The sequence below is a fragment of the Apodemus sylvaticus genome, chromosome 13 (assembly GCF_947179515.1).
Source record: "Apodemus sylvaticus chromosome 13, mApoSyl1.1, whole genome shotgun sequence".
In the NCBI taxonomy this organism is placed as follows: Eukaryota; Metazoa; Chordata; class Mammalia; order Rodentia; family Muridae; genus Apodemus; species Apodemus sylvaticus.
In genome coordinates this window covers 34,409,023-34,421,221 of record NC_067484.1, presented here as the reverse complement: position 1 = coordinate 34,421,221, position 12,199 = coordinate 34,409,023, and the positions used below count along the sequence as shown (strand labels likewise).

At 42.2% G+C, this 12,199-nt stretch overlaps 1 protein-coding gene across 1 annotated transcript in view; it reads right to left on the bottom strand.

Annotated features, from left to right (window-relative positions):
- Piezo2 (piezo type mechanosensitive ion channel component 2) overlaps positions 1 to 12,199 on the bottom strand; it is a 390,271-nt gene that overhangs the window by 91,744 nt on the left and 286,328 nt on the right. The window contains exons 10-15 of the mRNA XM_052155704.1: positions 10,828 to 10,866; positions 9,475 to 9,613; positions 6,752 to 6,900; positions 5,696 to 5,926; positions 1,892 to 2,015; positions 464 to 759 (exon numbers count right to left, since the gene is read on the bottom strand). Of these exons, the coding sequence (XP_052011664.1) occupies positions 464 to 759; positions 1,892 to 2,015; positions 5,696 to 5,926; positions 6,752 to 6,900; positions 9,475 to 9,613; positions 10,828 to 10,866 (978 nt within the window). The remainder of the gene's footprint in view (positions 1 to 463; positions 760 to 1,891; positions 2,016 to 5,695; positions 5,927 to 6,751; positions 6,901 to 9,474; positions 9,614 to 10,827; positions 10,867 to 12,199) is intronic.

Here is a 12,199-nt window from a genome sequence, read left to right as displayed (position 1 = left end):
GTCTTTTTAGTATTTGTGTGTGATTTTTTTCTGCCAGTTCTTTACAAATAAGTTCATTAATATTATTCAAGAGTTTTAACTAGCAGCTGTAAAATAAAAGATTGATATATTTAGTTACCTAAGTATAAAGGCTATAAAAATTGACCAAATGGAAAATTTTAAAATGAGAGAAGAAGGGAGGAAAGGAGGGAAGGAGGGAAGGAGGAAAAGAGAGACAGAGAGAGGGAAGGAGGGAGTGAGGAGGGAGGGGGAAGGGGGAGAGAGAGAGAGAGAGAGAGAGAGAGAGAGAGAGAGAGAGAGAGAGAGAGAGAGAGAGAGAGAGAATGAGAACACATTGCTTCTAGTCATTCTTGACTTGGGATTCTGAAGGTTACTTTCTAGATATGTTCATTTCTGTGGAGAGAACTCATCTCTAATGAGTCAGGTGTGAGAACTAGAAGCTTGGGTCCATGTGTTTACTGACCTGGTACAAGGCCACGCAGAACAGGAACAGCACCATGTAGATGATTTTGTACATGACGATTTTCCCCTCGAAGCTGACAAAAAAGAACATGCCCCCGCAGACGTAGATCCAATACTTGATGAAGAGGGCCACCACCAGATTGCCCAGAACCTTCATGATGTCCTGGTCATCATCTTCTTCCACTTCCTCTTCCTCTTCCTTCTTTACCTCATGCCTTTCTTCCTTTATCTCCTCTTCCTCTTCTTCTTCCTTCTCTGTGGGTTCTCCTTCCACTTGTATATCCTGGAGCTCCTCATCTGCAAGACAGAAGGCCATGTTATTATTCCTGGCTATAGCCATGCTTTGGCTGCAGGTGACTTATTTGGGTATGTTTTCTGAGTTATTACATGCTTTTTACATGGCTCTAAAACTAAGGCAACACTGACAAGTAAGTGATGGTCTTTATAATTTTTATAAAATGGAATATATACAGAAATATTTTATGCTAATCTATCTGCATTTTCAGTTTTGAGGGTCAGACAGTAAAAAGATAAATGTGTAACAATAGTCAAAATCAGACTAAGATGCCATTTCTGATTCTAATTGTTGCATGGCTCTAGACAGCACAAGCAGTATAATAATCAGACCAGTGCTAGCTCTTAGCCCGAAGCACCATGTGGTTTAAAATATGATAATGTTCAAGATATTGTATTGCTAAAGTTACCTGCACTGTCTTTATGAAGCTATCTAAATTTGAATCATTTCTCCAAGAAACCAGTGAATTCCCAGAGGGAGGGGAGTAAACCTGAAGCAGGACTTCGACTATTTATGCTAAACAAACCATTCTTTGCTAAAACTAAATAGTAAAGAAGTGTGCTGAATAGACAGACATTCAAGCTCATGTAGTCAAGATTCATCTAATCCATTCTATAAATGACAAACATACTTACTCATCTGCTTAGGGAGTTTGAGAGCTAGTTTTCATTAATCTATTCAGAAAGACAAAAGCTAACGGTATGTTAATAATTCACTACCCCTCCCTTATTCCCTCTCTCCCTCTTCCCTTCTCTCCCTTCCCTCCCTCTTCTTCTTTTTTCCTTCTATTTTTTTAAAAGCCAAGAATGTAAATTTAAGAGATTTGAATTAATTCATTGTTTCCATTTCTCACTAGAGGCATGCCTTCTGAGAAAATTTCTCTGATATTTAGTGTTGTCTTCCATTGGGAATAACATTTCCGAAATGTAAAACAACACATTTAAAAATAATATTCCCCATAGGCTCACAGGAATACCCTAAAGGTTACCTTATGTCTAAAGAGGCCATGAAGGCATCAGAGCTTCTGGATCAGGAGTTACAGACAGGCAGGAGCCACCACGCCTGGGAATCAAACCTGTATCCTCTGGAGCAGTGCTCTTAACTATGAGCTCACCACCCCTGTTCCCCACATACCCTTTTCTTCAAGTTCTTGACTTCCAATTTTGACTTCAGACAGAAGCGCTTCCTTTTCCTGAAGGGCCTTCTGCTCTGTGAGATGCTGCCTCAGGAGCAGCCAAAATGTGATGGTGAAGAGAATCTGAAGGTAGAGTGAGGTGGGGGGTCAGCAACCATTTGAAGCTCATTCTCCCCCATAGTTGTGCGAGCACATATTTAGGAGGGCCTAGGCCTAGCTACTTAGCAAGCTTAAGTGTGAGCATCACCATATGGTACGCACATGTGTAGCACTCAGGATGATGGGCCCTCTCCATTTAACAGAAACCAACTTCAGGCACCGGACTCCTTCCAGGTCAGTGTCAGAGACTGATCTCCTCTTGATAGTTTGATAGTCAGGGCCTAATAGAGATTGTCTTGTATAACAACCCTTTGACTCGGCAATATTTCTTATTTTGAAGAATTCCGCAGGTATGAAAAATAATTTTTCATCTCAGAAAATATACCAGCTAGCATTCCTGTTCATTTTGCAATGGATAAGAAAGAATTCTAAGCTTCCACATGTCTATGTTGACCTTTTCTTGCAGCTGGGAAAAAACCTCCTGACATAAGGAGCCCATTACTCTAGGGAATATGCTGACTAGTAGGGCCATTTTTCTTTTTGGCAAAACACAATTCACTTACTACACAACTTACCCATTTCAAGAGTATATTTCAAAGGCTGGGTATAGATCAGTGATTGACTGGATGACTAACATTTATGAGGCTTTGGATTAGAGTCCAAAAATCTCCTGGGAAGTGTCCACTTAGTTGGTTTCAGTATACTTCCAGGGCTACAAATCATTACCACAATCTATTTTGTCATCTTTTCTTTGCTCCCTACCCCAAAGCAGCATGGTTTCCATCACCCCTTTCTTTCATAGATTAGTTCCTGCCAAAAATTGATTTACTTACTCTCTGTACTTAAATACATAATGTCGACATTTTAAGTAGAGAGAGTTACATAATACATGCCTTTTGTAAATGACATTTATTTAGCATGATATTTTTAAGGCTTAATCACCTTATAATATGTATACTTCATTCCTTTTCTGTTTTTTTTTTCACTAGGGAGCAGTATCTTATTTTATAAAGATGCAAGAATGTGCTTATGTACTCTTCTTTGGGAGCCTTTGGGCTTCCAACTTGTCTACAATGGATCCCATTACTATGAACAGTCCTCTCAGTGTCCCCATGTCTTCATGTTTCCATCTGTCTTGGATAGTTGTCTAAACTTACACCTGGCACTGCTCATCCTGTGCTGAGTGTTTAACTGTTGGAGGAACTGACAAATACTCATTTTCTAAGGCTGCTGAACCAATTTCCACTCCATGAGCAGTGTGTGGCAGTCTCAGTGTCTACACATCTCAGTAACATTTGTCTGTCTCTGGTGATTCTGGACTTCTTAGTGGATGTGGCATGACATTCTGGTTCAGAAAAGGTTTTCACTAAGTATTTGCCTAAGAAATGAAAACCATTTTACAAGGTAAGGCTGGCTTGGTGTCTCCTTGTCTTTTCACTTGTCACACAGTCATCTGTGCCAGCTATAATGTGCCTTCAGCCCAAAGTAGTACTAATGAATCCTGGTTAACACGCAGAGAAGAACAAGGTCAAGAACTGGAGAACTGGCACGTCGAAAACTGGGCATTAAAATTTTGCAAGTCTCTACTAAATGAGCCGTTTCATTAACATGTGGTGAGAGGTTAAGAACGATTAGGAGCATATGGGGTCTTTCCTGAAGGAAAGAATGAGTGGCTGGGAGCAAGGCCAGACTTGGACAATGCTGCAAAGAGCTTCAATACTTAGCTCTTAGCGGACAGCTCTTAAAGGCCAGAGGCCACATTCTTTCCTTTCTTCTTTTGTGTCATGCAAACTCACAGGTATTCTCTAGATGGTATATTGTTAATTAGTAGCATTTACTCTATCTATCTATCTATCTATCTATCTATCTATCTATCTATCTATCTATCTATTTTATTCACTTGCTTAGTTATTTAGCAGACCTAGTGATTGACCCCAAGGCTTGGTAAACTCAACTCTTCAACTTTTGATTTGGAGACAAGGTCTCACTGAGGAGCTCATACTGACTTTGAAGTCATTCCGTAGCCTCAACTTTGAATTTGAAATCCTTGTGCCTCAGTCTCCTAAACTGGTGGGATTCCAGACCTGTGTCACCTGACCTGGTAGTTGTGTTCTCATGAATATCATTACATTGGAGATTTTGTGAGCCCATAGTTATCTAAGTGTCTTCAACAATGCTTTTCAAAACCGTCAAGAGTTTATTTCTAAAATAACATATCCTTTCCAAGAATGAATGATTTTAGACTAGACAGACTTTAATTCAACAAACTAGCTGACTTTTTTTTTTCTGTATCTCTCACGTGATCTGGGTCTAGCTACAGTGGACTAGCTCAGCTGAAAAGGAAGAGTGTGAATCCCTCCTCTATGAAAAGACTGGAGAGTCCTGTGTTCTGATGGAGGTAACTTGTGAGTGACAGCACTTTGAGGAGTTTTCATCAGAAGGCACATCTGGGCAGATGAGCTGGGGTGGGGGCAGGCCTTCTAGCAGCTCTAATGAATGAGATTTTAAAAGTCTGTTATATAAAGGACAGTTAGCATTCGCCTTTTAATACTGATTCAAAATGTCTGCTCTGTGTACCCATCTTCTGCTTAGGCTACTCACAAAGTAAATGTCCCAGGAACACCAGTCCTTAGGACTGGGGATGCCTGGACACATGTAAGCCGTAGCTTCCAGAAAGAGACGGCTTCACATTATATGATTTTATTTTTCTGGTGATATTTAGTTTCCTGTATGTCTAGTGAAGAAAAATTTCAAAGTTCATTCAATATTATACATGTTGATTTTTTAAAATTGTCTTAATGTCATTAACATGTAAGGACTTTGTGCATAAGACAGTAAGTTGTACTGTTTAACCTTCTGAAATCAAAACCATTAAAATGGCTCAGGGAGATAAACAGACCATGAAATGGCTGCAAATTCTTCACAACAGAAGGAAAAAAAGCAAGTGTTACAATTTCTACTGCTAAAAAATGTTTTTCAAACATAGTTAAATTATTAGCCACAGTAAATTATTCTCTGTGCGGGCATGTGCAAAGAAGCTGGTTTTTACAAATGGTTAACCTGTCCAAAAAACTCTCCAATTCCTCTGTGTATTCTATGTTGCATTTTCTATTTCACAATGCATAATCCTATTATTCATCTGATTACTGATTCAGGAGTAGGATTGATTGAAGTAGTAAATTGATGCTGTAAAAGACTTTCTAATAAAGCTATTTAGAAACTCTTGTAATATAGACTATATCTAATCACCACCACTACATTTAACTTACAATAATCTGTTCTAGAATTTTCCTTAGTAGAAAAACTGCCATTTCTAAGTCAAAACTAAAAGCAGGATGGCATACATTTTATCTACACCAGGCTTGGTGGGTTGTTGATCCCAGCTACCTGGGGAACTGAAGGAGGACTGGAAATTCCAGTCCTGCTTGGACTCCAGAGTGAGTCCCACCCTAATTCTGCAATGGTAGGATTCAATCACAAAATAAAAAGGCAAAACAAGACCCAGAGCTGTAGCACTATATGTGATCTTTAGGGTCATTCCCCTGTTCTGAATAAAAAGAGAGGCATCTGAACAATGTAATCTATTTCTAGGTCTCAGATATTTTCATTCTAAAATCATTTAGAGAGTTACTTTCATGAAAATTTGCTTGCTATGATACGGTCATGATTGCTTCTCTTTCTTTCCGGTTTCCTCATCCATTTACCTTTGAAGCAAGTTCTCCTGGCTCTTTCTTTTCTAGAAATCCAGGGACCTTCTTGATCTCAGGAAGTTCGAAGCTCCATATGTACTGCAGCACCAGCAGCAGATTGGCATAGACGACCACGAAAGGAGAGCTGATCATGGCGTATTTCCTCCTGTTGCGAATCATCCAGAGAGTGCACGACCATATCAACAACACAAAGGTCAGCCAGCTGTGGTAGGTGATGCTCCATGCCTGCAGAGCCGTGGGGACAAAGGACAGCTGCTGTCAGGGTAACACACTCTGGGGAGTTCAGCTATCTGCACAGAAGAGGCCTTTAGGCAAGAGAGACTAGTAGGTGGACAATGAAAAGCTTCCCAGCCTGTTGTGAGGGAAGGAAGAACAGGAATAGAGACATAGAGACAGCTGAACAGGACATTGGTTTTGTGCTTCCTTTAGGGGACGGTCAAAGGCCTTTTACTCCCAATACACTTTTTTTTTCCCAATACACTTTTACAGTATTAAAGCAGATTTATTTTTCCCAGTATTTGGAGTTGGTGATTAGTTATGGTTATGGTGATTGTAGGCTATAGCTGGGTGAGAAGCAGGAATTTGGAGGATCAGAGGTTGAGATTAAGCATTCTTTATCAAGCAAACACATACATGACAGAAATTAGAAATTTTACAAGAAAGTGCTTGTGAGGTGTCTAAACATTGAACAATGAGGACAGGTTAACAAAGGCCATTCTGAACTTCTATAAGGACAAAACAGTGGTTAGACCTTTCAGACAAATGAAGCATTTGCCTTGCTGCCACTAAGTTCTTCGAGACTAAGATGGGTTTTGTCAACCACAGCTGGCAGAGCAACCTGCCAAACAGGCTCATGGATGACATCAACTCCAGGAAACTTGCTACCTGATCCTCAACTCTCATCCTGTAGTCCTTGGTGAAAAGGCCCTTTGAAATCTGTTTCGGATATGACTGAGGCTAACTGAAGTCAATCCCATTCCCAAACTGCAGTCTCGACTGAGCCTAGCTGGGAGGCTTGGAGGATGGCCCTCCAGTGCTGCAAATACCAACCATCATGGCGATGAGCGCACAGATGTAACTCTGCTTCATGATGAACTGGAACACGGTGACCATGGCGTGAATTCTCACACTCCGTTTTTCCTCCTGGCTCCCTTCCCCTTCTGAGTCTTCTCTCCTGTCCTCTTCTTCCTCTTTCTTTTCTAGAGAGACGAACACTTTATATGACTATGTATGGATGTAGTTGACATTCATCACAATGGCAACTTCCACACTACATCACAAGCATGGTTTTGGCAGTATTTTCTGGTATAGGAAGGGTCTCCAACCAGTAGAGCCTCTAGCACTCAGACAGAAGCAACGAGTTCTGACTGGTGGGAATAATGGCCCAGGTACACTGAAAAGAGAATCTCCACAGAAGAGAATGGTCTCTGGTATTTCCATCCTCTGGTATTCATGACTTTGTTTTTCCCCTTGAATAGAAAACTCTTGAACAGATGGACTGTCAGTTTTCAGATTCAGGGTTTGGGGGGTGGTTTTTGTTTTTGTTTCTTTTGTTTTTGTTTAGTTTTTTGGTGCTGGGAAATGGGACCCAGGGCTCAGTGCTTACTAGGTAAATGCCTCTCACTGAGCTACATCCCAGCCCAGATTCAGTTCAAAAGGAAACGTGGCTTTCACCTCAGGCATCTTCTCTTAACAAACCACCATCTTGCTTTTAGAGAAGAGCCAGCTGCTATGCTGTAACTTCCTAATGGAGAGACTGCGGTAGCCCAGAGTTGATGTGTCAGGTGGGCCATCAGCAGGCAGGAGTCTCCAGCAAGCTAGCAGCTCCACAGTGAGATTAAAAGAAGATTCTGGCCCAGGCAAACCTCCAGAACAGATGGTAAGTTCAGCCAAAATAATGACCAGAACTTGACTGGATTTCAAGTCAGAGAAGCCATCTTTATCATCACAACCAGATACCTGACCCAGAGAGACTGTGGAGTACCCAATATTAATCTATGTCAATAAGATATTTCCCTTTGATTTTTTCTGAAATTAACTGTACTTCATATAAATAAGGAATAACAGGAATTTGTTCTTCCATGTGAGGAAGAGCAAATTATTCATAGATCAGTGATTACAGGTTCTTTTGCTTGGGCTGCTGTCAGGCTTTTTGGGTTTTAATTTCTCCAACATGACAGTTGGATGAGCCTAGAGTTTATGGTAAAATTCACAAATCATGCCCAGCAATGAAAATAATAAATCAAATACACCTAAAAATTACCATTATGGTAAGCTCTTGGTATGGTTTTGTGTGTGTGTGTGTGTGTGTGTGTGTGTGTGTGTGTGTTATGGTGTGTGTGTCATGGAGTGCATGTGTGTCTTGTGTTATGGTGTGTGTCTGTGTTATGGTATGTGTGGAGTGTTTGTTTTGGTATGTGTGTGTTAAGGCATGTGTGTGTGTTATGGTGTGTGTGTGTGTGTGTGGTATAGATGAGGGTCACTTCTCCAGCTGGACCTTCAACGGCCTAGTTTCAGTGTTGGTTCCTCCCCGCCTGTGGTCGTTCCTAGTGCCTCCCATGTGCTCCTGGAACCTGAGTTTGTATTCCCTGGGAGACTTTGGCTCTGACCAGGTTTCTCCCTCATCAAATGGTTGATTTACAGCTTCTTCTGTACATTCTAGAGCTATTCTCCTGCCCAGGTGTCAGCAAATAGAGACACTTGCTCTGAATGACCAGGAGAGCATTTGTGGCCACCAAGCAGTCAGCTCAGCGGGGTCCTCTATAAACCTCTTACCACTGCTCTAGTGACTGTTTAATGGAGACATTTTCTGAGATCTCTGCCCTCTCACTGTGCAGGCAACCCCTGTCCCCCCTTCCTCTGCACCCCACCTTTAAATTCTCTGTTACTAGGTATTGTGCAGTTCTCTGAGCATTCTCTCTTTCATGACACGGCTCTCCTCACCAGGGGTGGGTGAAGTCACCCCAGTCTTCTCTTATTGACTTAAAATCATCTTTTGAATTTTTTCTTAAAATGTTATCCAGAAAAACTATTGACCTTCAGATTAACTCATAGAAAACCCAGCATGTGGATGGATAGGTGGGTAGATACACACACACACACACACACACACACACACACACACACACACACACGCACACGCACACGCACACGCACATGTACACGCACACATGCACGCACGCACGCACACACACGCACGCACGCATGCACACGCACGCACGCATGCACACGCACGCATGCACACGCACGCACGCACTCACACACACACACACACACACACACACACACACACACGCATGTGCACACACATTTAATGCTATAAAAAGTGAACATGTTGCCGGCTGAAGTTACTCATGCTTACAATCTGAGCATTTGGCAGGCACAGGCAACAGAACTATTGTAAGTCCGAGGCCCTGGTCCATGTCCAGGCCAGGCAGGGCTACACAGCAAGAACCTGTGTCATGAAAGTTAGCGTACTCAAATTCTTTCTTCTTATGTTTTGACTTTTTCAATCTTTGTCCCCCTCATGCCACTTAGTAGGTGTACAAGAGCCAAATGTGAATAAAAACATGCTACTGTATATTAGAAATGAAGCCCTAAAGAAATAGCCTTCATTTTACCGACTATGGATGGCGACAGTTCTGTTTTAAAATTCTCTTGATTGAGAGTCAAGAACCAAATCATACACAGAGCAAAGGAAGTGGTGCCGGTTTTATGAATGGAGGAGCAGCACACACCCGAGCGAACCTGCTCACATCACTGTGGGGCCTTACCTGAGGACTCCTCTGAGGGCTCCCACCGGTACTGGGGAGTCGTGTACAGGTCCGTCTTGGCGGGGCCATTCTCTATGGGCACACTTGGGTGGATGGTGTGATAGTCCACGGGGTTGCCGTTCACGGTCACCAGCAGGCCCTGCCAGGGGGCGGGAAAGGGGGACAGCAGTGACTGCAGCCTGGCCTCTCTGTAAGCACACCTCTTCCCTCCCAAACTCCATGCATAACCCAGGATGAAAAGCTGATTAGAGGCTGAACCGTTTAATAAACCTACAAATATTGTTATCAAGATGGATCCTATATGCTCTCTCCAAATTTGGTCTCCACAGACTAGTGACAGTATAATGCAAATTGAAACCTTTCTCAACTCCTGCTACAAACCATGCAACAGACTCTGTCCTCGTGATAAATACAAACTCCAGAGAAAGGCTTGTGCAGCCCTTGCTGGTCAAGGTCCACTCTATCTACTGCATACCTTCCAGCCATCCGGCTATATATACCGGTTGTATATTCCTCCATACCTTTCCTGGGCATTTTGACCCTGCTCCTGTCCCAGACCCCACTCACTTTGCACTGGGCTAAGCAAATGCTTTCCAGGTCTTAGGTGAAACCCAACTACAGGGCTTCCGCACATTAAGTGCAAATACTGGGGTCTTCTTTTCCTCCCACCTCTCTGACATTATGGATTCGAGATAAACATAAACATATATACAATTTCCCATTTACATAATAATTAGCACAACTACAGATGAGCATGTTTTAAAGACAGATCAATAGAGCTAGTGATGATAACTTGGTTAGTAAGGTACTTGCTTTTCAAGAACCAAGAACGGGGACCTGAATTTGATTTCTGCAACGTACGCAAAGAAAGCCAGCCATGGTGGCATCACGCCCTTGTAGTCTCAGAGCTCAAGTGACAGTGACAGGCTCACTGGTGAGCTAGCATAGACTAAAGAAGGTTCCAGGCTAGTACAATGTTAAAAAAAAAAAACAGTGGGGGACAGTTCCTGAGGAATGGCGGTACCCAAGGTCCTCCATACTTCTCTCTCTCTCTCTCTCTCTCTCTCTCTCTCTCTCTCTCTCTCATACACACACACACACACACACACACACACACACACACACACACACAGGACAATGTTCCAAACAGGGCTTTTCTAAAGCATAAATGTGTTTTGTATATTATATTCCATGTCATAGAGTAGTAAAGCAGATAAAATTTCTGCAGAAACGAATTGAAAAATTTACAGGGAATTTACAGGTAACTCAAATATAATTTAAAGGCTCTAGCTCTAAGTGTTACTTTGAAGTCACTCACATCAGCATAAATGACAATTCTAAGGGTATACTAACATCAGATGGTTTGTAGTCATCTTGAGTCATGGATAAAAGCTGCAAAAGGCAAGGCAGGACAGCATGTTAATTGATAAGCTAGAAGCATTTGAAATACATCGCAACTGTACATGCTTCTGTACATAAACCCAGACTCTAACTAGCTGCATGCTAGCATGTTAGAAGTGCCATGCAAAACACAGTAGATCATACATAATGAACGCCACTGTCCCTCCATTCATCATAACCATTTCCCAACTCTGATGTGCAAGAATGCAAACAAACAAGCCAATCACAAGCCATGAGATTATAATCACTTCTGTGGACACAGTGAGCTCTGCCCTACAGTGATTTTAGGATACGCTGTGCATACATCAGGACGTTGCCAGACTTTGTATATGGCATGCCATTCAGATGTCCTGTTCTGTCATGCAAAATGTTAAAGGGAACACAGTTCAGAGTGCATATTTAAGAAAACTAACCTAGTCATGTGCTGTTTGATGACTAGGCACATTCTGAGGACTACTTCGCTAGGCAATCTTACTTTTGTATGATCCTAAAGATACGCCAAGCTCAAAGGTAGAGCCTGTTCCACTCTCAGGTTGTAGGGCATAGCTTACCACTCCTAAAGTACAAACTTCACAGCACACTACTGCACTGAAGGCTACTCCCACACAAAGAAACACAAAGATCATTTATACACCTAAAACAGAAAAGGTGCTGCAAAAACATGATATAAGGGACACTTGCTATGAGCGGAGCGTAGAGGAGCAGAGATGGTTCTGAGGGAGTCAGCAAGGAGCATCAGTACATGAAATGGGCAGGCATGGGATTGCACCTGATGCGGAATCTATAAACACTGAACATTTAGAATGCACTAGGGCGATTTCAACAGTGTGACCTTAATATATGGACCGTGCTTTCTGCTGTGATACGGCCATTGCTACGTCATAGGTTGTAAGAATTTCGGAGGTCATTGTAATCTTAGGGAACCAAAGTCCAGTGTGTGGACCATTGTCACATTGTGTTTGGCTCCTGCTCATCAAGAATGTTCTCAGGAGAAATTGGCTTTTTTAATTTTGTTTGCTGTGTAGGCCCACTATAGGTTGTGGTGATGATGGTGGAGGTGGTGGTAGTGTAGTGGTGCTGTGGTGGTAGTTGTGGTGATGCTGGTGGTATGAAGATGGTGGTGTGGTAGTGATGGCATGAAGTTGTTGGGTCTGAAACCACTAGGTTTGGGGTCTGCACTTGGGCACTATGGCTTCTTAGCCATTAAGCAAAGATCTTCAATATCTCAATTGCAACCATTTTATTCCCAGACAGGGTCTTGGAACCCTCAGAGCTCCCTGGGACTTAATTTTCACATGGTAGAGCTATCCCATCACTATAGTTG